Source organism: Amphibalanus amphitrite, unplaced genomic scaffold (assembly GCF_019059575.1).
Source record: "Amphibalanus amphitrite isolate SeventyFive unplaced genomic scaffold, NRLGWU_Aamphi_draft 000117F_arrow, whole genome shotgun sequence".
NCBI lineage: Eukaryota > Metazoa > Arthropoda > Thecostraca > Balanomorpha > Balanidae > Amphibalanus > Amphibalanus amphitrite.
In genome coordinates, this window is record NW_024881612.1 from 157,486 (window position 1) to 184,374 (window position 26,889).

The 26,889-nt window shown below is 55.0% G+C and overlaps 2 protein-coding genes across 2 annotated transcripts in view; both read right to left on the reverse strand.

Annotated features, from left to right (window-relative positions):
* Positions 1-83: 83 nt before the first annotated feature.
* LOC122381277 (protein zer-1 homolog) lies at positions 84-5,244 on the reverse strand. The gene is made up of 2 exons (XM_043365267.1): positions 5,071-5,244; positions 84-3,659 (listed from the first exon to the last, which is right to left on the reverse strand). The coding sequence occupies exon 2, from the start codon at positions 3,580-3,582 to the stop codon at positions 1,255-1,257; it is 2,328 nt and encodes a 775-aa protein (XP_043221202.1). The 5' UTR covers positions 3,583-3,659; positions 5,071-5,244; the 3' UTR covers positions 84-1,254.
* Positions 5,245-6,522: 1,278 nt separating this feature from the next.
* LOC122381278 (mucin-19-like) overlaps positions 6,523-26,889 on the reverse strand; it is a 39,171-nt gene continuing 18,804 nt past the window's right edge. Inside the window, exons 3-20 of the mRNA XM_043365268.1 lie at positions 24,683-24,830; positions 19,697-19,911; positions 18,610-18,780; positions 18,101-18,199; positions 17,161-17,328; positions 15,439-15,651; positions 15,099-15,293; positions 14,578-14,786; positions 13,772-13,860; positions 13,385-13,491; positions 13,018-13,137; positions 12,509-12,636; positions 11,584-11,760; positions 10,999-11,245; positions 9,304-10,783; positions 8,316-8,511; positions 7,295-7,513; positions 6,523-6,946 (exon numbers count right to left, since the gene is read on the reverse strand). Coding sequence (XP_043221203.1) covers positions 6,874-6,946; positions 7,295-7,513; positions 8,316-8,511; positions 9,304-10,783; positions 10,999-11,245; positions 11,584-11,760; positions 12,509-12,636; positions 13,018-13,137; positions 13,385-13,491; positions 13,772-13,860; positions 14,578-14,786; positions 15,099-15,293; positions 15,439-15,651; positions 17,161-17,328; positions 18,101-18,199; positions 18,610-18,780; positions 19,697-19,911; positions 24,683-24,830 — 4,254 coding nt within the window. The 3' untranslated portion in view covers positions 6,523-6,873. The remainder of the gene's footprint in view (positions 6,947-7,294; positions 7,514-8,315; positions 8,512-9,303; positions 10,784-10,998; positions 11,246-11,583; positions 11,761-12,508; positions 12,637-13,017; positions 13,138-13,384; positions 13,492-13,771; positions 13,861-14,577; positions 14,787-15,098; positions 15,294-15,438; positions 15,652-17,160; positions 17,329-18,100; positions 18,200-18,609; positions 18,781-19,696; positions 19,912-24,682; positions 24,831-26,889) is intronic.

A 26,889-nucleotide genomic window follows, 5' to 3' on the forward strand; every position in this document is an offset into this window, starting at 1 on the left:
AATTGAGTTTGACTCAGAAAAATATCCGTCCATCATAGGTAGGTTAGGTATATGAGGAAGGCTGTTCGCAAAACACTTTAACTACAGCATAAGGTATTTATTGAATATCCAAGTGACAAAATTGCACGAGCACCACTAAATATCCTCGCATTTCTCGCAGGTTACATAAAGTTTTTCTTTCTACAGACCATCAACCGAAAAAGTGACTTAGTTGAATCCGCTGCAAAAATCTGGCCAAAGTTTGGGCCAACCGTAGGGCAATGCCACCACATGAAAAGCCCAAGTTTGTCCTATTGAGCTGTTGATAAAAAACTATTTCACACCTGAATTAGTGCTTTTTATGACCGTTTTGAGATAAGTCATAAGTTTCCATTTTTGGAGTTGGCTGTCCCAACTATTCCCATTATGGTGTTTTCCTTCTTGGAATCATTCCGGTAAGTACGCCGTCAGTAGAGCGCCTCTGGGAGTCTTCAGTCTCTCACCCATTTGGGCCATTCTGTCGCCAGTCCAGAGTAGATTCCGACAGTCAGCGGTCCTCAGCATTACCAGCCACCTTTTAGCAGCGTCCACGATGAAGAGCTCTCCTAGTTCAGTCCTTTCGGTATCCTGCACAGAAGCACATCGGCCGCGGCGGTGGCCTGTATCGAAATCACACCGCCATCACTCCTCAGATCTGACCACGGCATCATCGACTGCCTACAACTCACTGCCCATAACGGTCATGGCTCTTTTGGCGTTCGGTGTAACAGCAGATATATCAAATGCATAAAACATTTCAATAGAACACTATGAAGGTGTACAAATGAATCCGCCGGCGCCCGGTGAAATATTGCAAGGTCGCAGCACTGCCGCGGGTGAAGCCAGGGATAACATGTTAGGATAGATCAAAGACATCTGCGTTACTCCCGGTGCTCGGTCCGAATTGGCAGCCCACACGATCCGTTGAAAAAGTTATCCGCAGTTGTGTTAGCTTCCTAATCCCACTAACACCGGGTAACAGAAAATTGCCACCATCGCCAACGTAAGCCGATACACACAGATAGCAGATTCGAGGCAAACCAAGTAGGTAAAACATAATACGGTCCATCGGTGCCTAAGGTGAGACGCCACACGCGCAGAGTTAACCATATCTTCGTGCGGCGTGACGCAATAAGACGGCACTGAACATAGTGCGGCACGCCTGTGTCCTCTGGTATCAGTCCCGCGGCCGGCGCCGGCGCGTCCACACATATCACAGTTGAGTCCGACTCCGGCTCAGGCGGCCAGCCCGTCGCCGTCGCCGCCGTCCCGGTATCTATCCACAGTGCCGAGACAGAGCTGCGCCAGCCGCACCAGGTAGCTGCCCTGGTCTCCGGCGGCGGCCACCAGGCGCAGCAGGCGCGCGCCGCCCTCCTCCTCCACCATACGGCCGTAGCGCTCCGGCACCGCCTGCGTCAGGTTGGCCAGCGCCCAGGCGGCCCACAGCTGGCTCTCCGGAACGTCACAGCGCAGCAGCCGGATGATGGGCGCCAGACTGCGGTAGTTGATGCTGCGCTCGGCCATCACGTTCCAGCCGCGGACGGCGCGCTCCAGGCGGGCCGACACCTCGACACAGCCCGGCTCGGACAGCGTCCAGGCCGACGGCCCGTCCGAGAGCATGTTGGAGAGCACGCCGGCCGCGTGGTAGCTGATCTCCAGGTCGGCAGACGAGTAGTTCAGCAGTCGCAGGAACGTCTCCACCGTCTCCTTGGTCATGAAGTGAGCGCGTAGGTGCTGAACCTCGGCGATGTTGCCCACCAGACCCATCATATTGCGCACTAGGTCGCCCGAGTCCGTCTTGAACTTGGACAGACACTGGGTGAAGAGGCGCATGCCCCGGTTGTCGAGGAACAGCGCGCAGTTCTCCGGTGTCTCGTCCGTGACGTTCCACAGACAGGACCACAGGCAGCACATGACGTCGTCGCAGATGTGGTCCTGCAGGCGGGCGTGGATGGCTTTCAGCAGCATCTTCACCAGACCTCGCTCTCCCACCATCACCTTTCGACGGCCATCCACATCGCAGCAGGTCTTGTTCAGCAAGAAGATAAGTACGCGCTCTACGAAATTGTCCCGTTCGCTGAGCAGACCACTCAGCATATGACTCAGCGTGTCTAGGAAACCCTCGAAGCAAAACATCATCTCCCGGGGCACGTCAAAGTTCATGAGAGTCATGGCGATGAAGTGTCGCAGCCGGACCGACTTGCGGTAGAGAGCCACCGAGCGGAACAGCTGCCGAAGCACGCGCTGCCGCTCCACCTCAGTGAGCGCCGCGTGCCACACGCGGCTGGACGTGATGGTCTGAATGATGGCACCGCACCGGATATGAATGTCCTTGCAGAAGGAGAACTCGTCCATGGAGTCGAGCGCCAAGTGGAGGATCTCCTGCCAGCGGGTGACGCCGTTGTTCATCTGCAGCAGCATCTCCAGCTGCTCCAGCACGTCGGCCACCATGAAGACGTGGCGCCGGTGCGCGGCCGCCGCCAGCAGCAGCTGCGTCTCGCCGATGTCTCCGCCGATCCGCAGCGCCGGGATGTGTTTCCGGTGGGACGCGTTGCAGCCGTAGATGCCCAGGAACTGGAGCGGCCGTCCGACGCGGCTGCTCAGGCCCACGATGTCGCAGAGCTTGTGCGGCTCGGTGGCCGGGCAGCAGTGCACGCCCGGTCCGGCCAGCGCTGTGCCTGATATATCCAGGTGTTCGAGATGCGGCATTCCGCGCACCAGTCGCTCCAGCAGCCGGTCCGGGTCGGCCGGCGGACGGCGGCGACGGCCCGCGACCGGCGGCGGTGACGAGATGTCCAGGTGACGCAGCTCGGACAGTACGGCCAGACGCTCCATCGAGACGATACTGACGTTGTGCAGCACCAGCGCCACCAGACGCGGCATACGCGCCACGAACGACACGTCCACGTCCGAGTAGACGTTGCTTAGCTCCAGGTGAGTCAGCGAGGAGAATCCGCGCAGCAGGGCGTCCAGGTAGCTCTGGGTGGGACAGAACCGAACTGACGCCGACCCGACCATGGTAAACGAGCGCAGCTGCGGACAGGGCAGCAGCGCCGGCTGGTCGGCGGCCAGCTGCTTCTCCAGGTCGGTGGCTCGCAGTGACGCGTCCATGAACATGGGCGTGGGCGCGGATCGGCCGCTGACGGTCAGCTGGCGCAGCTGGACGCACCGGTCGCGCAGCGCGCACAGACTGTCCGCCGAGAACTCCACGGCCGAGTCGAAGCGGAGCACGCGCGGCCGGTCGACCATCAGTCGGACCAGCTGGCCGGCGTCCACGGGCAGGCCGCGCACGTCCACGGTCTGCAGCCGCACGCGGCGGGTGCGGCCACCGGCGTCCGAGAGCAGCGAGAGGAAGCCGTTCTGCGGCCGCAGCCGGCGGCACTCGGCCAGTAGCAGGTCGGCCACCTCCTCAGTCAGCAGAACGTACCGCGACACCCGCCAGCTGGTGTCCCACGGGTAGTGCGAGCCGCGCGAGCCCAGCGCCCACGGGTGCTGCACCAGCACGCGCGCCGCCAGCACGGCCAGCGCCGGCGGCTCCAGCGTGCGCGGCACAGGCAGCGACATGGTGCACGGCGACGGTCGGCCGGGCGGACTCAGTAGCGGCTCAGGGGGCGCCGCGCCGCTACGCACATCGCCAGAAGCTGAAATAAACGAGAATGCCCGCTGTGTCAGGGGAGCCTGTCACACGGCCCGCGGCCGTACTAAGGGAGAACCAGCACCACCTTACCAGACTGTAGATATGATTAACGTCTGTTCTGTCCGCACAAACAATAGAGTCAACAGACCTGACCCCAAGTCCAATAACAGCTGACCTGAGTCTGACCTGTCATTGATTCAGGTCATTGCGAAACCACACTTAATCAACCACTGAGGTAGTCATTGAGTGATGAGGATGGCATTCATCACCATCAGGCCATGCATTCAACTCAAACACAAATTTGCTCAACAGCATCATGGCAAGGGGCATCACACATCCCTTCAGGTTTTAAGAAAAATAAAAAAAGGTGTAAAAATGGCCTAGCCACTTGTCACTTTGTGCCTTCCCAGTCCATTATAAATCAAAGGGAGTGTAGTCAGCAGTGATACTGTGTTTCATACAGAGAGCATCATTCTGAAAACTACTACATGGTGCACTATATGGTGCACATGGTGCATTATTCTGAAAACTATATTGGATTAGCTTTAATTTAATACTAAACTAAACTTTTGCACCTGTGACCTCCCACCACACACCTCTAGGCTGAGGTTACCTTTAGCTGCACTAGTCACCAGAAGTTTGAAAAACAATTTCCAGCAGGAAAAAAAATAGTTACAGCAATGAAAGTAATGCACATGCTCAGGTTCATAATGCTGACTGATATTCTTATGCAAAATGACCTCCAGTCAGGGCATGATACTGAAGTCTGAACTCCAGGGAAATCTATGCTCACACAATGACCCTGACAGTTTTGTTTAGTTTATTGATGTCAATAAACTAAACCAACCTAACTAAACAAAGTAACTTGAAATGTGATGCAGCGAGTTTCTGTACAATAAGACTAGGTAAGTGCTTTTCCTGAAAGACTTGTAAAATATGTCTAAGTTGTACAAACATTTAACTAGCTTATATTGCTTAAATAGCTACTGTCAAAGATGCAAAAAGCTTGGTAAGCTGGTGAGAAAATATTGCAGGACTTAACTTACAATTAGTTTGTAATATTGAGTGATTATAATCAAATCAAATTATCTCAGTGTGCTTGAGCCAGGACATATCATTACAAGCATATCACAAAGCTTGTCTTTTCCCTATAGACTCAGATTGTTAGGGTGGATGGATACGAACAAGCCAAATTAAGGGAGTCGAGGGATTTTGGCATGTCAAAGATAATTAACTTTCACCCATTGCTTGAAATTTATATAATTCAATTCATCAGTCATTTTCTTATCCTTCGAAAATCATTCTGATATGAAATATTCAATATTTTATGACAATAACATACATGCCCATTGTGATTGTCCTGACGCATCTTTGAACCCATCAAAGCATGTGACCAGACCCCGCAGTGAGCATACCTTTAGTTTGTTCCTCAACCAGATTATGCTGAAATTAACATATAGTCTTAATTTTTGGAAACTGACAATCAACAAACCCTAAATTGGACATCAAATTGTCCTAACTACAGAAGAAAACAAAGGCAATATTTTCTTAGCACTAGTGAGCCACATTCGTCGCAGTTCAAAGCTACCAGATGAAAGATCTTCTGCTACCATATCGGGGAGAAGGTCCCGTACTTTTTCTCTCCGTGGCACCCAGCCCCCGTTCACGAGCTGCAGGGCGTGGAAATCCAGCCTCCAGGACCCCCAGCCGGGCGCGGGTTCACGAAGGAGGCTGTCGTTAACTAGCAGAAATATTAGCAGCTCCACTTCCCGCTTTAAATATTATGGCCTTTTGAAGCCGCTCGGCGTTCGATAGAACTCGAGGCGGGGGGGGGGGGGGGGGGCACCGCCGAGACTTTTGGTCCCAAGTTCTTTCCATGCAACGCCAACGCCCATAAGGCTAATTTTAAATGCGAAAATCAAAGGGGGGCACGGCGCCCCGGTGCCCTCCTCGTTCCGCCGCCTATGATAGAACTGTCTCCCACCGACTCAGGCATTGGAAGGTTATAATTTGGCATATATTGCATGTGACTGTTGTTTTATCAACCAGCCCAACCGGCTCGAATTCCATCCCTTCGCGGGGCAATTCATGATAGCAAGATTCTCTATTTCGGCTGTCCAGCCGTCGACCCACGCTGATTGCTCGTTATGGCTTCTCCAGCAACTTCCCAGCACGGGCTGCATGCGACTTTTTAGCAGTATCCGTGCAATATGCATTGCCATTCGCTGTACTTGTCAGTGTCACGCATACTGCCAATCTAGCCATCCTATCATACCTGCTGTCGTTGTACCTCATCCCCATCGTCTTCGCCCAGACTCAGACGGATTTCCCATCAGACACAAAACTCATCTAAGACGCCTTAGGCCGAGACATTCCACTGACGTCACTCTAGCCAGCACGCTAGCGCGCAAACACACGACACACCCATGGCAAAGCGGCTGTATTCTCACCAAACGCCAGAAACAGAGTGGCGGGGCGGCCATCACAGAGAGGTCGTCCGCGGCGGCGCCGGTGGCGACTCGTGGCGCGCCCGGTCGGCCGCCAGTTGAAAGACAACCTAATGAGTATGAGTAGGGGCGGCGCTCGCGGCCGGCGCTCGCTGACTATCCGGGACTAGATTCGTTTCGGGGCGAGATCGGGCGCACCGCGCCGCTGTCGCCTCTGTGGCACCCGCAGCCGGGCCCGACCCCAGAGTCGGCCGCCGCGCAGGGCCGGCCGGCCAGCGCGCGGCCCTTAAAAAGTATCTCGTCAACAGCGCATTACATAGCATCTGGTTCTCTCGCCCCGCGGGGCCGTGAGCAGCACAATAAATAGACACGCCCCGTACCCCGACACACTGACAAAGAAAAAAAAAACAGCCCCGCAACGTAGCATAACACGTCACCAGCGCGTCCAATGTTTATATAGAACATTCTCCTCAGATGGTAGGTAGAAGCATTTCAACATCAATATATAACGTTACCGGCGAATGCCAGTGTAACCAACTGCTCTCCCCCTGTCTCCCTCTTTCGCTCTCTCCTGATTCTGTCACACATATCCCACACATACAGGTCTCGAAAAACCAGGTCACATTTGCTCCAAAGTCGACACACGACTCGCAAATCTCCTCAAAGAGGCGCCCACTTCCACAAGGAGGCTGTCAGACTAGCATCAGCACCTGTGCATCGTAACAACTGCTTGCCGGTGGGCCGGAAGACGGCGGGCTGTGGGCCGGTCTTTCAGTGGCGCGGCGGCAGCACGTGGTTCAGCGGCGACACCTCGTCCACGCCGGCAGGCCGGTACCGCCGGCGTCTGCGAAATAAGGCCTGCCTCTACCAGTGAATGGGCACCGGCACCTGCCACACGACGGCGTACATTGAACGAACATAGCCGACAGAGCAAAGCGAGATGCAAATGGTAGTGACGGGAAGTCTGTGTGACTTTGCAGTAAAGAATCCCGTCTCTAAACTCGGCGGAAGAGGGTTCGAACAAGTTATGATGAACGATCAGCATAACTTCATTTAAATAAAAACGACAGTTTGGGAGAGCGGGATGGTATCTGCTGCAATCTACCTGCGGTACGTCATGACTTCGATTAAAATTACGAGCGGTGTCCCGCCTGCGTCCCTCTGCAGTCCACGCCCCATGCGAGTCCCTCACCTGGCCGATATTTCGGCGCCGGCCGGCGGCGGCCCTGCCGGCGGGTGCGGCACGGGCGCCGCCTCGCGCGCCGACAGGCTGTCGCTATCGCTGCTGTCGGCGGCGGCGCGTCGTCGGCCGGCCGCCGCGCCGCCGCCGGCGCCGCCCTCGGAGCGGGTCGACTCGGTGCTCACCCCGGAGCTGTGGCCGTCCGAGGGTCGCGGCCGGCCGCCCGAGCCGCTGGCGCCGCACCGAGCCATGTTAGTGAGCACACACCGGCCGACAGTGGCCGCACAGACCACACATGCTGGGTTACAGCAGAGAGAGGCGGAGGGGACGGCACAACCTGAGTGTATATCAGTTTATCTGACCGGCGCTTTAGTACAGCAGAGAAACTGAACTGGACAGCCTTCGATAGATAGGCCCTTATAAATGACCACTTCCGAACCATGCTGATTAATCGCACTTCAACGATGATAAAGCCGTTAAAGAGTTGAAACGGCCTGAGACGAACAAGGCTGATTAGGTACGCTCATCTGAAGAGCGGTCAAGTTGATAGCCGTCCAGTCAGACAATTACCTGCCGCAGCTGTTTCTTTTTATAAATATAGAATTAAGAAATGGTAAAGACCGGTGAATGTTAAATCCAAAAATGACCTACATCAGACTCTGAGTTAAGAAATGTTAATAAAATGGATAAGCAGCGCTCCCAAGCGCTCCCAAACTCCAACTCCTGGATTAGTAGGCAGTTCAATAAGCAAAGCACCACAAACACAACCTTACCTGATCATTACCGACTGCGACAGGTCTGAGTGCTCATACAGACACACTTACACCGTCAGCTCTTCCCTTCTGCTTACCACAGTCTGGAGCTCAGATCTAAACTCACCTCTGCTTAAGCCACCCTTCCCTAACTCACCACTGTCTACACTCTGCACACGGTTCCTCTCTCACTCACCAGTGTCTGTACATTCCTCCCTAACTCCACCCTGTCTTTACCTCTGCCCCTCTCCCTGTACTCTGTACGCCTCCCTCTAACTCACCTCTGCCGGGAGCGTGGCGGCACGGCCGGCTGGACGGGCGTGGTGTCGCGCGGCCGGCTGCGGCGCCGCTGAAACCGCAGCCCCAGTGGCTCCTCGCTGACGTACTTGTCGGTGCCCTGCCGCCGCCGGCGCAGCGCCGGGGTGCACCCGTCCAGACTGGTGTCGTCGCGGCTCGGCGACGGGTATCGGTATAGGTCTGCGGAACGGGGCGGAGGGAGTCAGAGTACCGACTAGTGACTACCAATAGGTCTGCGGAGTGGGCAGTACAGGTCAGAGAGAAATACCGGTACAAGTCTGCGGAATGGACACACGGACGGCCGGTAGGTACCGGTGCTGGTCTGAGAGGGGCACCGGTACAGGCCTATGAACGGAGCGACGGTCACTGGATACTGATATAGGCCAGTTTGACGGGAGATCGGTTGTCGGACGGGTACCGGTGCATGTCTGAGAACAAGCGGTCGGTACAGGTCAGAGTGGGGTACCGGAACAGGTCTGAGAACGGACGGACAGACGGTCAAGGCGGTGACAGACTGGACAGGCCGGGTACCGGCATATGCTAGTGAGGATACCTGGGGTCAACGTAAAAGGCACGCCACCGCATCGATTTGTGCCAAATTATCGGGTGCTCGCTACTCTGATTGGTATTACTTATCTGGCAGTGATAATTGTGATGTGATTGATAATTAATTGGACATCAATAATCAAATATCGGATAGTCACTGTGCAGATCTGGAGCGGTTACTAACCGCAGGCCTTATGCCATCAAAAATTGACCTATCCAGGGGCAGATACCGACCGGTCGAGGGGTCTAATCCAGGCCGATACTGGCCTGTGGAGGGGATAACTGACCCGTGGAAGGGGGAGTGAATACAGCTGACCTGTCGATGGTAGCCGGATGCGGACAGATTCTGACCTGTGGAGGGGGTGAATATTGATCTATGGAGGGTGGGGTTAGATACTGACCTGTGGATGGAGAGTGAATACTGACCTGTGGAGGGCGGCCGGATCCGGGACGGCATAGTGTGGTAGCCCTGGTGGCAGGCGGAGGAAGAGCTGGACTTTTGCAGGCCCCAGCCGGACACGGCCAGCCGGGACGGCTCGTAGCGCGGCGAGTCGTAGTACGAGCTGGACGGGCTGTAGCTGGTGCGCGTCAGGCCGGCCGTGGTGCTCGGGTGCAGCTCGCGCCGCGGACTGTAGCCGCTCAGAGACGGCGGCACGTACAGCGGCGACTGGTGCGCCGAGCCGCGCCGAGACGACAGCGGCTCCGGCGACGAGCTGAGGCGGCCGCGCCGGCCGGACGCCAGCCGTGGCGCCGGCTCGGCCGCCGAAGACGCCGTGCTCGTCGAGGTCGGCGTGGTGGAGTGCAGCTCGCGCGCCGAGTGCCGCCGGCGCGTCACCACCGGCCGCTCGGACGCCTCGCTCTCGGCCTCCAGGTCAGCGCTGAGCTGGGAGCGGTTGGCGCGCGCCGGCCGCTCCCGGCCGTCCAGCAGACTGTCGTCACTGTGGAACTGCCTGCCGGCCGCCGGCGACCGGCCGCGGAACACAGCGCCCAGGTCCTGCACGGAGATCACCGAGATCTTCCGCTCCGAGTCGTCCAACAGCAGGTTGTCCAGAGAGTGCCGCTTCGCTGAGCCGTTCAGGGCGGTCGCCGGAGCGCCGGCGGCGTCTGAGGCTCCCCCGCTGCGCCGTCGGCCCCGCGCCGCCGCCGCAGCAGCCGCAGACGAATCATTCCGTGCCGTGCCGTCCCCAGTCGACTGCGAGTCGTGCGGGTCGTTCTGGAACTCTGGCGGCGGAGTGACCACGCCGATACGACGGCGCACCGTGCGCGGGCTCTCGCGGGCCGTGGCGAACGAAAACCCAACCGTCTCATAGTCGCCTCCATCGGCCGCCTCGGAGGTCCCCACGGGCACGGCCGTGCCGAAGCTCTCGTTGCGCGAGGTCTCGTCGGCGTCGATCCGCGACCGGCTGCGGGAGGTGGCCAGACGCGCGCGGCTCTCGTCGGCAGCGTCGTAGAACACGCTCGACTCCTCGGCAGCGCGTTTGTGTTCGGCGGGGCGCGGTTCCTCGGCCGGGGGCTGGGCCGGCGCCGGCGCCTTGGCCGGAGAGTCGCGACTGCGACTGGACGACGACTCTGTGCTGTGCGGGCCGCGCCGGCCGGCACCCGGAGGAGGCGAACGCGCCGTGCGCTGCGCCGGCCGCGGCGGCGGCGCCGGGGGCTCCCGATGCGCCGCCGTCACTTGGATGTGCGGTACCTCGGCGGGTGCCGCAGGAGTCTCAAAGTATCGACCGAACTGCTCGTTCAGACACGGCGAGCTCTTGTTCTTAGGGATGGTGTTGGAAACGCCGGAGCCAATCGCCTGCTCCAGCTTGCCGGCCAGGTTCTTTTCCGACTTGTTCTTTAGGATGCTCTTGAGCCGAGGAGACGAGGACCGAGTGATGGAGCGGTCTTCGACGCGAACCGCCTTTGCCTGTCAAACAGGGGAAATGGGCGTTATGGACGATCCAAAAGAGGAGAGCGAGCCGTCAGGGCCGACCGGCCCAGAGCAGTCAACGGTGCAACAAATGGTCCCTTATTTGCCTACACATGCGCCTTATGACTCAATTCATTTCAGACCATGGGTATGAGACCACCACTCGATCATATGATATTTTGAAGACCCGTTACAGCCGATCTAACCCTCACCTGACTGTTCTGAGGCCCGGTCGCGGAGGAGCCGGGTGACACCGGTGTGGCCACCGGCACGGACCCGGTCGCCGCCGGTGCCGACGGGGTGACCACGGCGATTGTCGGCACCGTGGGCGGGGGCGGCGGCGGCGGCGGCGCGGCCTCTGAGCGGCGCGAGTCGCCCTTGTCGAACACGCGGATCTCCAGTTTGGCCGAGACGGGCTGCAGCTGGTGCGGGCTGACGTCCGACTCCATCGAGACAGTCCTGCGAACACGGCAGGGTGGTCAAAAGGGTAAAAGGAGCGTTCGCTAGAAAGACGGCGTCAGAGGGAAAGCCGTCAAGGGACATTAGGCTGGGAGCTGTCAGAGAGGAAGGGCAGTAACCGTCAAATAAGGGCACCACCGTAAAAAAGGGGAAAATCAGAACGGGACCAGTCAATTATCCGTACACGTCTTAGGGGCCGCCTGGTAATTTAATCATTGAGCAGCCAACAACCTGTCGATGATCATAAGCCCTGTACGATATTGCCACTATCTATCTGAATCTGATCCCCTAACGACTCCCTGCCACCACCACCAGTTGCCTATGCGCGCTCCCAGTACCTGTTGACCATCGGCGGCGGTGACCGGACGGTGGCCGGACCGGCCGTGACCGCGCCCACCGCCGGAGCTGCCGGGACCGCCGGCGAGACCACGGCGGCCACATTACGGACCACATCCACCTCGTACACCACGTCATCGAACGTGGCCTGCTGCAGCAGCGGCGGCTCCAGGCCGGCCCTGTGGGGAGGCAGCGGGGGAAGGGGGAGGGTCAGGGGCCTGCTGCAGCAGCGGCGGCTCCAGGCCCGCTCTGAGGGGAGGGCAAAGAGAGTTAGCGGCGGCTCCAGGCCGGCTCTGTGGGGAGGGGAGGGGGTCAGCGGCGGCTCCAGGCCCGTTGAAGGAGGCGGCGTCGGTATTAAATGAACATAACAAGCAAAGGACTTACTCCTTGATCCCTCCGTTCCATCGTTTCCATCCTAGTCAGGATGCTAAAATCCAGGTGTTGTCCATCGTGCTAAAATCCTTCTCCTCCACGCTACAACCCTTAATCCGGGCTGGACAGGCAACTTTATCTCATGCGGGCTGTTCCCTTGGAGCGGCACCGCTGCTCCCGAGGGAGCACACCCGCAGCCGGGTGCAGTGAGTACTTGGGGAGGGAGATGGGGGCTTGTCCTTAGGGACGGGCTCAGACCCGAGGACTCCCTAGGGTGCCTGCACAGACCAATGTCTCCCCCTAATTCCTATCATCCTTCCGGGCTCCGGCTATGATATGGTCTTGTCAGACCGAAAGGGCCTAACAAAACAAAACAAAACAAAACTTCTTGATAAAAAAACAACGCACACAAATACAAATTCGTAGAAGCCACATAGCAGTAACAAAAATGGCAAATTTTATTTTATGAAATACCAAATACCGACTTGGGATTCGGTATCTCGGTAAACAGCCGGCGTCTGTAATAAGGGTGTCATGACTTGCAGCATCACTGACCGTATCCGGGCTGACAGCTGCGGGTTGGACCAGGCGCGCGGCAGACCCTCGCCGCGACTCCGGTGGATCGGTCCGGCGGCGACCTCCAGACCGAGGTACTCGAGAGGAGCCGTCGGAGCGGCGCCCGCCTGCGGGACGGCGGTCAGCAAACGTCAGTCGTGGGGTGGTCTCAGGGCACGCCAACAGAGGTCACATGCGAGAGAGAGAGAGAGAGAGAGAGAGAGAGAGAGAGAGAGAGAGAGAGAGAGAGAGAGAGAGAGAGAGAGAGAGAGAGAGAGAGAGAGAGAGAGAGAGAGAGAGAGAGAGAGAGAGATCCGTGAAATGAAATATGACCGTCATCATGACATACGTTTATTGTGCTCACTCTGACGTGTTGCAATAAAGTACACGTGGCGAGATTTCATTTACGTTGGGCGTTTGATCCAGATAGATGTTGGGACCGTTAACAGCCGAGTTACCAATTGCACAGGCAAACTATCAGTTACCGAGTTACCAGCCGCACCACTCACCATGACACGGAGCCGCGACTTGATGAGCTGTAGCGGCACAAAGAAGGTGTTGGGAGGCGGGACGGCGCCGGCGCCGGCCGGCCGCGCCGCAGGACCAACGATGGGAGCGTCGCCGGCCGCCTGGCAACGGTAGAAGGTCGGTCAGCACCATCGATAGGAAGACTCATAGACGCGCACGGCGAGAGAGCGCCGGCTCGACTATACAAGACTGAGAGAAACATGAAAGACGTGATAACGAAAGGCCAGAGCGACCCCCATAGACTCGGCGATATACTGGGAGGGTCGTGGTCGGAACATACCAGCTCCGCCGGTGGCAGCTCGCCAGTGAGGACAACCATCGAACCGACCAGCCGACCGGACTACCCACCTGCCTGCGGTGCTCGGGACTCTGCAGACCCTGCTCGGCCGCCTCGTGGTCCGTCTCCGCCTCCGAGTCGTCGAAACCAGACTTCCATTGAGAGGCCAGCGTCATACCTGAGGGCGGAACATAGGTCAGCACCTCGGTTAGTGCCCACAGGACACAGCAGACCCTCTGGAGCACGGGCGAACCCAGAACACCGCAGTCCTCAGCGTTAACAGCGTACATTGTTCAACCGGGGGCAGAAATGTCATGTAACTGGGGTCCGGAGAGGTGGTGAGAGCGCGAAAGCTCACCCCCCCTCCCTTGGTAACCTGCTGAGACAAGTCGTCGTCGGGTGAATTATGGGGAGTGGGGGAAGATAGGTTGGTGTGTGGTTGGTGTTTAATTGCTTACCTCCGCCTCCCTTGGTAGCCTGTTGAGACACGTTGTCGTCGTCGGCCACGGCGAACTGGGTGACGCTCACATCCCGGTGTAAACTCAGCCTGCGGAGACGGTGAACACGGTCAGAGACAGGTTAAAGACGAATCATGTAGCATTTTCAGGCCCAGTGACAAGATCCAGTGCCACATGATTGGTGACTGGGGCTAAACGTGCCAGTAACATCAAACAGTGATAACAGGTCATATATAGCTCTAAAATAAATTACAGTCATTGTGACACCTCTGGCTTTCGCGCTAACAATAGCGGGGTATCTGCCGTTGAGCGAGATCGCCTTATGTTAAGAAGTTGAGCGTTTACAATCTGGCAGTGGCAGACGAAGCGCCATCGAGCCATGAACGGAGTCAGGGCATTCACAAACTTCAAGCCGATATAAAATGAGGCTTTGGAAATGGCTGCCAAATCCAAGCACGCACACATTAGCAGATGACAGCGGTTAATGAGCGGCACACGGCATATAGAAACAGTTGTCAGTGGCGGGGGGGGGGGGGGGGCACTCTGAGACGGCCGCACAAGGCACGCAAAAAACAGCACAGCACAGCAGACGGCAGGCGGGAGCGGTTAAGGTCAGTAGGCAGTACAGCAGAACGCAGGAATGATCAGTGGTTAGTGGACAATACCTTGGAGACAATAGTGGTCAGTGTGGTCAGCGCACAACTGACGCCGGAGTGGTCAGTGATCAGTAGGCGACACACAGCCGAAGGCGGACATGACTGGGCAGCACAGCACCGCACACGGGGGGCGGAGAAGGCGATACCGACCGTGACACTGACCGGTTCCGGCTGCCGGCAGAGTGGAACCGTCGCCGGTGGTCGCGCCGCTCCCGGCGGCCCGTCTCGCGAGTCTGCTCGCCGCCAGCCGCCGTCAGAGGGGCGCCGCCGACCCCCACAGGTCCGCTCTGCTGCGGCGTGGAGGGTACGGACACGTCCAGACGGCCCGTGCGCGCCTCTGTGCTGCGGCCCGATACCTCCTGAAAGCCGAGAGCCAAGTTAGAGACCAGACACAGCAGTGTCCCGCATGACAAAGGAACAAGGAATACAGTAGGGCGGCACAATCAGCGGGGCACGAAATAGCCCATTTTTTGTGGATGTGTTCTATGACGTGAGATGCAGCACAATATGATGCACAGTAGACGCTCTGGTGCGAACAGCACAGGCGGGTAGTATATGAAGCGCTGTGGCCTTCAGATACAGCCGCTGGTCTGGGGCCAACGACAATACGTCCCGATCCGAGAAGACTAACAACAACGGACGGCCCCACCGCCTCTCCCTCTCTCCCTAACCTGAGCTCCCTCGGTGAGCCGCGGCGAGGCGGGCGCCGCCTCCTGGTTGCTCTCTGCCGTGTCCAGCGCACTCAGACGCAGCTTGGTGGCCGGCCGACGCTGAGCGTTACCCTCCTGGTCAGAGCGGCCCTTCTTCGGAGACGGGTCCTCGCTGGTGGCCACTTTGGTGGCGTTACGGTTGTTGTCCACCAGAACCTGAAGGCAGGGAAGAAACGACGGTGACACAGCGGAAAATCGACAAGCGCCTCTCCACGAGAACATGTCTGTGACATTCATCTCAGCCTCATCCTAATAATGCTTTTCATTAATAATATTTTAATAAGTATATTTTCGGCCGTACCTTATCCCGGGTGTCTGCGGCGGGTGGCGCGCGCGGCTGCGGCCCCGAGGTGGCTGGTGCCGGCCGGTGGTTCTCCTGGTTGTCGCACGCCGCGCTGCCCAGGTCCGTCTGGTAAGATGCCGCCGGTTTACTGATGATGGCAGGGGTGGAGGCCGGGCCGCCGGCCGGAGCACTCTCGGCACCCGCCTTCTCCCAGTCGAACGCGTCCGTCTCCTGGGTGGGAAGCGCAACGGGGATTGTGTGGTCAGAACATACGGTTAATAATAGCTAAACGGTCAACAGAATATGCAATGAGACACAAGTCAGCCAAAGGGGATAACCGGACGACAGTCGACCCGCAAGGAGAGCTGCCATCCTTTCTGCGCTTTTAACAGGTTAACGTTAACAGTACAAAGTCCAAACCCAACAAAGCAAAGTACAACTCAGTCGGGGAAACTGTGGTCAAATCTTCCATTTTTAGAAAGCCTTCCATTTTTGGAAGGATTTTCTATATATGGGTACGCACCTTCCAAAAATGGGTACGCTGACGACGTCATCGTACCCAAATATAGAAAATGTTGCGCATATGTTGGAACTTACCGATTTCCGCCGAACATGAGGCAAATGCGACTATCGCCCCTGGTCGCTTTCTATTCGCCATAGTGAAGTGTCCATAATCTAGCGTGGAGGCCTAAATCCTAGCGTGGATGTATTTTAGGTAATTTTTCAAAGTAATGAGTCGTGGAAAATTGACAAAAATTTACCTACAAACGATGGTTTTATAAGACTTTATCAAACATTTTGTAAGCAAAAAGCATCAAAAACGAAAAGTAAATATCCTTAAAAGTACTTTAGTGACGGGCCATGCTTGTTCGATACCGCCGACTATATTTACAGTGCGGAATTGTCTGGACAGAGTGCGGCGGTTTCGGGAGTGTAGTGGCGAGTAAAACTTGTATTTGTTGCCGTTTTCTGCATTTATTAGCATATTGTGTGGTTGATTTCAATTTTTTAAGGCTTTTGCCAAACATTTGGGTGGAGGTCTCGTCATTTTTCAATGTTTTTTCCGGAATATGGGACGAATTAAATAGGCGTTGCTGCGCCGTTTTTCGTGTTACTTTCTATCGAAGGAGCATGAATCTTCAATCTATATGAGGAATAGTAAGTTTGATTTAAACCATTTTTTGTCAGGGCTATAGCTGTGTTCCTCCTGGTTGGTTATTGACCAGCTGTTTTCTCTTCTGAATTTCTATGTGTCCTCTAGAAGTAGAAAAAGAGAGCAGTGCGCCAGGACACCATGCTATTATATCACTATGTACATTGACATAGCATGCCTGTATTACCAACACTAGCACTGCTGCTTCTCCTTATATCAATGATCATAAATGGCAAAATCAACTATTAATGTTACACATTTAAAAAGGCCGTAACTTAAATCAAAGAATGTGAATCACAGTTGGGAACACTGAGATTAGACCTTCCAATTTTGGAAGCCTTCCATTTTTGGAAAATGCATACCCATTTATGGAAGGTCCTTCCAAAAATGGAAGGCTTCCAAAAATAGAAGATTTGACCACAGTTTCCCCCACTGAACTGTCTGGTGTCAACTGCCCGCTTGTCAAACTCCTGTCAAACGCCTGTCAGACTCACTACGCGATCAGACCGTGTTGACGTTGAGCACGAGCATGCACCCTCGCGTTGAGCCCCTACAGTGTGACTGCCGGCGACCGCCGCGTTTCTTACCTTGACACCGCGGCGTTTCATGCAGCGCTCAAACAGGCCTGACAGCATGGCGTAGTCAGGCTTGTCGTAATAGTCGAGCGCCTGAATGTGCTCCAGGAACTGTCGAAAGTCGGACGGCAGGTGCTTCAGCAGCTGGTAGTGGTTGTACTCCTCCTTCATCACACCGACCTGGCGGCACGGGGAAGGGTCAAAGGGAGGTCACAACTCAGCACAGGGACGGGTCAGAATAGGGTCAGGTCAGCAGGCAAAGCGGGAACAGGTCGAGTCCGGGGAGCAGGCTAGTCCGTCAGCTATTCAGACTGGCAGGGAAATTTACGGATTCGTGCGGTCAATACTCGCTAAACCATCGCCCCTCCCCCGGCTGCTGATGAGAATGAGTCATTGACAGACCACGTTTTCTGGTCCAGCAGATAGACGGCGATACGAAACACCGCCCGATTTCAATAACATTCATAAACCTAAGACTTCTCGACCCCATGTAAGCCCAGGCGGTGTAATCAGGTCAAACCAAATCCCACACTGCGAAAAATGCCGAACCCAGGCGCGGGTTAATGCGAGTCCGCCGGAATGAGGCCAGTGATGATGCAAGGAAGATAAATGGGGGAGAGATGAGATCGCATCAGAGGCCGACAATCGACAACCATCAGCCCGGGGCGAGCTGGGTCGATCTCCAGAGCTCGCTCCAGGCACAGTGGGTGGAGGGGAGAGCATTGGGGAGGAAGGGCGATGATGGTGTTAGCTTCCGCAATGAACCCCTGACAGAGGTTACAGAGGCGTATGATTCCACGCTAGACTGGCTCACAATAAGAGGCACAGACACCAACCAGTCAAGATCAAACCAACGTTGGTTACCAACCGTTCAAGACTAATTTATCACACAGGACGAGCGCGGTTCCGGTCGACCGGTCGATCACGGCGGCTTATGTTTCAGTAGTCTCACCTGCTCCTTGTCCTTAATCTTTCGCCAGGGGAGAGAACCGTTGACGAACTCGACCATCATGTAGAAGAGGGACCAGAGATCGTCCTGGCGACCCATTTCCTGCGGAAAGACAACGGTCCCTTCAGGTATGCAGCGATGGGAGGGAAAACACCTGTGGGCCCAATTTGACAACTGCCATGTCAGGGAAATTCGTTTCATCTTAATTCTTATGGATATTCATGATATTCATTCCACAAGCCTACACAACAAGGCAAAGAAAATGGCGAAATTAAGAGCAATGCTAGCCCAATGATAACACCACCTTAAGAAGTAGTCCTCACTCTTGAGCAAAGTGATACCCAATCCCCATTCACAGATAACGACTTTTTGGCTTTCTAAATCCACTCGGGAGCCTAGTGAGAAGAATGAACAATTATCGGTACAGTCAGTCAAATTCACCTGGTAGTGAGGGTCAAGGAGAGCCCCTGAATAGTGTGGACGGTACCCACGGTACCTCACGCGGCACGTACCTTGTTCTTGTGTGCGTTGATGGCGGCGTAGCGGACGGTGCCTCGGAAGCCAGCGGCGGCGCGCGGTGTGCGCACCTCACCGTAGGCGTTTGTGTACTGGCGAGCCAGGCCGAAGTCGAGCATGTACACCTTCTTACAGTTGTGCGGGTGGCGACCCATGGAAAAGTTGGACTGCAAAGACGGGTGCACAACAATCAGAACATGGCGGCAGCCGATATGACTAATATACCGTAAGACAGCGCGTCAGGACAGCCTAACAGGTTCTCTTGATAGGAATAAGATATACCAGGTTGGTCATCGACTCATCCTATCCCACCAGTTCATCCAGTCGTCCGGCAGACATCCAACCATTAGCCCAGTATAGCCCTCCACCGACGGCTCAGCCCCATCCATTCAGCCGCCCGCCACACACCCACCCAGTCCACTACCCCAGTCCATCAGGTCTGTCCATCTTTCACTCACCCACCAGCCGCCAGACACCCGCCCATCAGCCTAGTATAGCCCGTCACAGACAGCCCAGTCCATCCCGCCACCCATCCACCCACCCCACCAGCTCAGTATAGCCCTCCCTCGGCAGCCCACCCTAGTCAAGCCGGCCACCCACTCCGCCAGCCCAGTATAGTCCTCCAGTCCGGCCCAGCCCAGTCCAGTCGGCCGCCGACACAGATCAATAGCCGGCCGGCGCGGCGTGGCGGCCCACTGCCGGACCATAGGCCCATCCCCCATAACAGAGTCAGGCTAAACGACGCTGCATATCCGACTGAGAGGAAAGACACTGGGGCACTAGTGGACAGAGGGGAGCGATGGGGGGGGGGATACTGGTGAGATGTAAAAAGCATAACGAGACACCGTTTAACTGTATGCAAAGAACAAAGTGGATTGATGCGACTGTTAGCGCAGAAGGACACCGATAGCTGTTTATGTGGGTAGAAGAACCGCTAGAACTAAGGCTGAGAGCATAGAGAGGTATGTAGAGGTCTATGGCTGAGAGACACTCTGACCCACGCCGCACGCCCCTGTGGCTACCGGTCTGTGCCACTGGGAGTAGCGCGGCCCGACACACTCTGGTCTCTGCGAGCGTACTGACCGGCTTGACGTCTCGATGCAGGAAGCCGGCCTCGTGGATGGCCTGGATCGAGTGCAGGATCTGATGGCCCAGCCGCAGTGTGGTCGACAGCGAGAACGCGCCGCGCGGCTGCGAGCGCCGCAGCTCGGCCAGGTTGCGGCCCTGCAGCTGCATGACCACGTAGTTGAACCGGTCGTTCCGGCCGCAGCCGATGAAGCGGCACACGTGGTCCCGGCCTGTCGATGGGAGGTGGCGGTCAGAGGGGTGTGGGTAAGGGACGGCCGGGCGGCGGCCCCTTCGGCGGTCTCAACGCCATACAGTGATATTGCTACCTGACCTTGATCGCCTATTCACAAGTGGGGGACTTTTCTCCATGTCCAACGTCACATAATAATGTTCATATATGTATATTCCATCGATGATACGTTTTAGCCAGAAGTTATCGAGTTAACTGTGTTTCAGAGTTTTCATCAACAATGATTATGATCGTTCTATTAAATAATGCAAGTTCGATGTTTCTAGAGAACGCAATGAGAAGTGAAGATTATGCTAAATAGAACTTCGTGAGCATATCCTAACCACGTATGATCTCTAACATCGTGGGCAGTAAGGTTAATTTAAAGGTCAAGTAAAGCGTGCCCACACTGCACACAGCCAAGTACAGTCCGCTCCCCAGTCATAGGAGACTGACTGGGAGGCTCCAACAAAGCACAGAGTATCCAGTATCTACGTGATAGGTCCAATGTCAATAAGACAACAGGGGGTCGCGATAGCAGCTCTCCGCTCATTGAGTCTCTCATAAACGCGCACTGATCAATAGAGGCCAGTCACCTGACCCTTAGTACCATATGAATAGCTGCCATCTGCTGCAGAGTATCTGTATCTCCTGACCTTCCAGTGACCAGATACGGCAGTCTGACAGCTGGCATCCGGAGGCCGTAATGGTAACGCTTAAAATCAGGCGTCAGTCAAATAAAGTAAGAGTAAATTTATGAGTCTCGAGGGTTTAGAGCGCATTACAGAGCTTCATCAAATCCTTAACGACGACTGTTAACGGCAAATGGATTCCTTCGAAAGGATCCTGGGTTCAACTGATAGGGATGCTGGTAATTGGGGTTAGGAGTCCAGTACTGCGTCGCTCACCAAGTTTTTCAGGCTTATCACACTGCCATATGTTCAAGGCATTGGTCGTGGGAAGTCCAGCAACCTAGCTATTCATCGTAAGCTGGACGTATGAATCAATACGACCTATTAGTACATACAGCCTCGCACTCCGCGCGGCCTTTCCAATCTTGTAAAAGGGAGCGTTCAATTATTGGAACGAGATACCTACCCACGACGTATGAACGAGACGGTCCTTTCAAGAAGTCCCGCAGGCGTCCAAATATGGTTTCAGGAGTTCGGTAGTCATCCAAAGAAAAACTGATTAGGGTCAAGGAAGTCCCAATGTTGCATTGGTGTAGCAAAGCTATCGCGTAGCAACTAACTAGCATTGGCGCAGGTGTCAGGTAGTGTAGAGGCCGTGACGGTGCACACTGCACTATTAGTAAAGTAATCTTGCACTGCACAATGCACATGTCATCGTAAGGAAACAAATACCTATATGAAACGTGCACTGCTGGTGTGGGAATTTACATACATGGCGGTGCACTGCATAGGCGCCACCGTCTCGCGTGTAAGTGTAAACCATAAGTGTGAAGCTTATGAAGCTTTTGACCCGGGCAATGAAGCGAATAGCAAGCAATTCCTTTGTGTGTGACGTGTGCCCTGAACCTAGCATTGTGCATGAACTCACACCCACGTCCCACATGGAAGTTGAGATGCAAGTAGTCGTTTGGTTTATTCAATATTCATGAAATAAATAATGGTAATGAACTAACTTGTCGAAACAAGCAGTAGGGTTACCGAGGAAGATCAGCAAAACAGGAAGCGACGGTCTCTACTCAGCGTGTTCGAGGGCCGCCGGCGAGCGCAGCAAAACTGTCACAGACCCCAGCTGCTGCGCCGCTGAGCGTCCAATCTGCCGGTCCCAGGACCCTCCCGCACCCCAAGACCTCAGCTGCCGAGTCGGTGCCGCCCAGACGGGGGTGACTCGTGAGGGCTGTGACCACCCAGTAGGGCGCAGGGAGCCACGGACTGGGAGAGCGGCCGGCAGCCTGCCAGCGGCCCACTTCCCACCGCGCCGACGGGATCGATTGGAGCGGTCCCGCGGGTGCTACGTGGCGCAGCAGCCCCCGCGGCACAGAGCGGTATTGCAGGCGCTCCACAGAGCCGTACCCGTGCCCCCGGAAGCGATTTAACAATGCGCAGTGGCATTACGCGAGCGTTACGTGACGCAGGTAACTGACACCTAGCGGCGGGTGTATGATGCAACTAAGTGACCCCAGCGGGAACCATACGGCGCAGCAGTGACCCCTGGGGCGCCCACACGGCGCTGCCAGCTGAGAGAAATAATTACGATCCTAATTTATTTGTCATGGTATACTATCATTGTTACAAAAAAGGCAACGACCATATATTCTCTTATGGCCATTTTCGATCTCCCATCCTTCTCATTTACAATATCGCTTCATGTTTTGCCGCAAAGGAACCCGGAAGGGCAGGTTCGCTATTCGCGGTGCGTTGCCTCCTTGGAGCAGACAGACGCACATTGGCTGAATGAGTGGGATGGCTATCGGACAGTGAGCCGCTCGACTGCGTGAAGCGCGTGCCGCGTGTCGAGTGCAGATGGCTAGGGGAGGAAGCTGCCGCGTGGAGCAGGAAGCAGACAGTGTGACTGACACCTACCGAGCTCTGCCACGCCGTCCGCGGACATGCGAGGAGAGGGCACGACACAGGCACCGATACGAAACCCTGCGAACACAGTCGAGGGGTTCGTGAGAGCGGTGCCGACGGCGCAACATGTGCATTTTTCGTTATTAATTTATTTTATCAATTTCGTCTGAATGGTGGACTGGATGGCAAAGGACCGGGACGCACGCCACGTCCAACCCGTTGCGTGACGCCATGGACTCACCACCCGACAGCTTCGATCGTACCCAACGCTGCCGTTGGAAAATGTAATGAATTTTATTGATCTTGAATAAATTAAATAAGTGTCTTGCAAGCCGGCAACTTTTCCCTTCGGCACAGGAGCGCCGGTGCTAAGCCCATGCCAGTGGCGGATCCAGGATTTTCACTGGGGAGGGGCTGCAGGTCATAATTGGGCGCCACGCCCCGGATGGGCGCCATAGCCGCATCGTATTGGCGCTGAAATATTGGCGCCCAGTGGCCCTGACAAGAGGCGCCCAGGATCAGTATGTACAGTGACACCACACGATTGGAAATATCGGTGCGGAGCGTACTGAAACGACGTTATTCGACTGATTTTTGCATCCTAGTCCTAGTATGCGGCACTCCGATGAGTTGCGAATTGAAAATTGGCGCCACTGCGCCGAAGGCGCAGTGGCGCCAGTTTTCCTTGGGTGGGGGCTGCCAGCCCCCGCAGCCCCCCCCCCCCCTGGATCCGCCACTGGCCCACGCCCCAGTACAGTTTTACCAGCGATAGTTCAGCATAGAGTGTGCGAAGCCTGCAATATGAACCGCCATCACCCCGCACAAAGAATGTCTGAACAAGATCCATCAGTCAATTTTTGTGAACAAATCATCTAGAGCAAACGAGCGGCGGTCCGCAGCATCGTCGCCAGTCAGGTACTGAGAAAAGCGAGAAGCGGATTGCACTTGTCACCGCAAACACTCAACAATTCCGGTCATAAGAGGTCGGGTGCGCCTACACGCACGGCGGCGCAGCGCCAGCCGACTCGCCGTGCTGTTTGGGACGTGCAATGCGCCTCGGTCGTGTCTGGCGCCGGCCGCTCGCGGCTGTTCCCGACCCGATCCGACCAGCCGGCGCGGTCCAAACATAACAGGCCGGTGGCCATTTCGCGGCGGCGGCGGCGGCGGCAGTGCGAGGCGCGCAGCCAGCGGAACGGCCCTGATCGCGCCCCGACGCCTTGCGCTGATCCTGACGCCGGCCAAGACCGACCGAATCTTAGGTCAGACTGCAGTCTGTGCTGGCTGACCCTGAGATCATACAGCAGTCTGTGCCCGCCAACTGCAGTCTGATCAAGACAGTCTGCAGTCAATACCAAGACCGGACTGTAATCTACGCCGGGCGACCAAGGCTCATCCAGTCGGCACCTGCCGACACCAGACCAGTCCGTAGTCTCCCGGAACGGAGACCACTCTGTCGTCTGGACCGAGACCATATCGAACAAAGGGTCGATAACCACCCGTGTCTTTCCGGGGTGGAGTGACCGATGGGCAATGCCCGATAGTCCTGAGACCGGGCTGGACTGATAGTTCCGATAGCTCCTCTGGGGCGGACTGACCGATAGTCGGTGATCGGGTAAGCGAGCGCTCCTCCGGGGTGACGGACCGATAGTCGGATAGCCTGAATGCGGGACGCTCCGTCGGTGGGGAGCTCTCATCTGTCGATCATCCTATGCTGAGCAGTTGTGAACAACAATGGTTGGTCTGCTCGTTTTATTTTATATGATTGATCGCTAGCCGAGCAATACCTATTTGCACGTTAGTCAACGTTTCATTCGTAATGATTTTCGAAAAAGCAAATCTGGATTTTGTAGGATCCCTCGTAGCCGGAAAATCTCCGAGTCGAACATAAGTTGGGCCCACAAACCAGTCGCAAACATCCAAAGCCGAGTACAAAAAAGTGATGTCGAACCGAAATTTTTCCGATTTTGACGAGACTGTGTGGCAATGTTTGTGACAGTGGACTGTGGTTTACGATCTGGATGTTTTACTGCATTCTGTATCGGTTGGCAAACAAGTTTCGTTATCAGGAACCCATCTCCTTTCAGTTGTGCAGACTGAGGGCCCGCCAACGCCACATGAACGGTTGGGACGGAGAAAAGGGGGTGGGAAAGAAAGACTTATCTATGTACAATGTACATACACTGTATGTAGGCAGACTGAGTTGGCGGAGGACGGGAAGAAGACGGTACTCACCTTGGAGTTTCTTCAGCACAGCCACCTCCATTTTGAGCACCTGCTTGGGCTGTTTGGCCGACTCTAACTTTAGCGCTACATGCTCTTTGGTGACCAGATCGAGCCCTTCGTAAATCTCGCCAAAGCCACCGCCGCCAATCTTCTTTACCTGTCGACATGCACCCAGCGTTAGCGCCCGAAGCGGCCACCGGCACCGCAGCAGCTCCTGCTGCTTCTAATATTGTGCAACCAGCATCACCAGCACCATAGCACCATCACCGCCACCACCACCCACCAACGCACCATCACCAGCAACGCACCTACCACCAATAACGCTCCCTTCACCAGCATGGCACCAGCACCGCCACCACAAGCAAGCACATGTTTATAGTCACAAATACCAACAGCGATCCTTGCGTTTCCCAAAATGCACATTGTAGGATGTCACCAATTTCGTTTCGGGGGAGATAAGCCAGACGGAATTAGAAAAAGTCACCATAGACCAAAACTCTACCACTATACAGGGTGATCCAAAAAAATTGGAACCCCTAACTTAAAATGTCCGTAAGTCCGAAAGTTTTCACATTATCGACAAATTGCAAACACCATTAGAAAGAGCGTTCAATTCTCTATGAAACCAAGTTGATTGAACTTAACTGTTACTATAAATATTGCCCTTGTTATATGCCTATAAAATTTGTGTCACGAAACTCACTGAAACGGTTTTGAACATTATGCGCAAATCAGTGATTTGCGGTTTGCTATTCTGACCATGTCGCATGTTGGAGGTTCATGAATAAAAATAGCTCATTCACGTGCTATTGTAAGGAATTTAAATATCAACAGGAGCAAAAAAAGTCATTCGGTGCTCCGTGCCACACGGCCCACTCAGTGGTCGAGTTTCAGGAACAGGCCTGCCCGGCCTTCATCGAGCCAGATGCCTGGCCACCGAAGAGTCCTGACCTCAACCCTTTGGACTTCTTCGTGTGGAGCGAACTGGAGCGAATTATGTATAGAGGTCAGAGGATCAGCACCATAGAGGAGCTGAAGGAAAGGCTGACAGCCTGCTGGGATCAGTTGTCCCAGAGACTGCTGGCCTGCGCCGTCGGAGCCGTCCCGAAGCGACTGCAGGCCTGCGTGACGGCCAACGGAGCTCGGTTTGAGCACATGCTGGGATGAATAGCGAAAGCTAGGACGCGTGTATCTGTTCTGTTGTGTGCTTCTGTGTAAACTTTTATGTAATAAAACTGAAATTGGATGTGGTGTTATTCGCAAAAAACAACAGATGGAGTGCTAACGGACTTCAGTGCATTGTTAACAATTGGCGATTTCGTTTCACTCAGTTTTCTGACTCTCATTCTAAAAGCTAATACTGTGTCAATGCTTTACAATATACATGCACTAACTTGACGTGATTTTATAGAGGATTTAATGCTCTTTCTAATGGTGTTTGCAATTTGTCAATAAAATGAATACTTTCGGACTTATAGACATTTTAAGTTAGGGGTTCCAAATTTTTTGGATCACCCTGTATAGCATCGGTGGAAAGGGAGCTGCAACTATAAACACTTAGGTAAGTATCACGACGGCTGTTAATTGTAGACGACAAAGAATGACGGGGTTGGTAAGAGACGCTGATTCGGCCATCGAAGCTACAATGAGGTAGACTTATGTATCGAGAGTACACGAACCTCCAGGCTCCACGAATCAAACTATTAAAACAGTTACATTTAAGGCGTACCGGTTTCGTCTATTGACTTCTTCAGCGCCATATGAAACAATTGAGCATCATTGATCTAGATAAAAATTAAGAATGAGAGAGTGAGAGTGAGAGAGAAAGAGAGGGAGGTGGGAAAAGAACAGAGAGGGAGAGAGAGAGAGGGGAGGGAGAGAGAGAGTGAGAGAGAGAGAGAAAGAGAGAGAGAGAGAGAGAGAGAGAGAGAGAGAGAGAGAGAGAGAGAGAGAGAGAGAGAGAGAGAGAGAGAGAGAGAGAGAGAGAGAGAGAGAGAGAGAGAGAAAGAGTGAGAGAAGTGAAAACATATTAGGTATATGCACCGTCAATTGATATAATACTATTTAGCTATTGTAATATCATGTTGCGAATAGATTATTACATGTTCACGAAAATATGTATGATTTCGTTTTATTTAGGAGGTACCCGACTACTCTGACCTTGTTCTCAGAAATACGTGCTATTTATTTCAAACGATTGATGTTGTGCTCGTTTT

Bases quoted from the DNA above. Each gene is read 5' to 3' on its own strand.
- LOC122381277 (XM_043365267.1), bottom strand. From the start codon at position 3,582: ATGTCGCTGCCTGTGCCGCGCACGCTGGAGCCGCCGGCGCTGGCCGTG.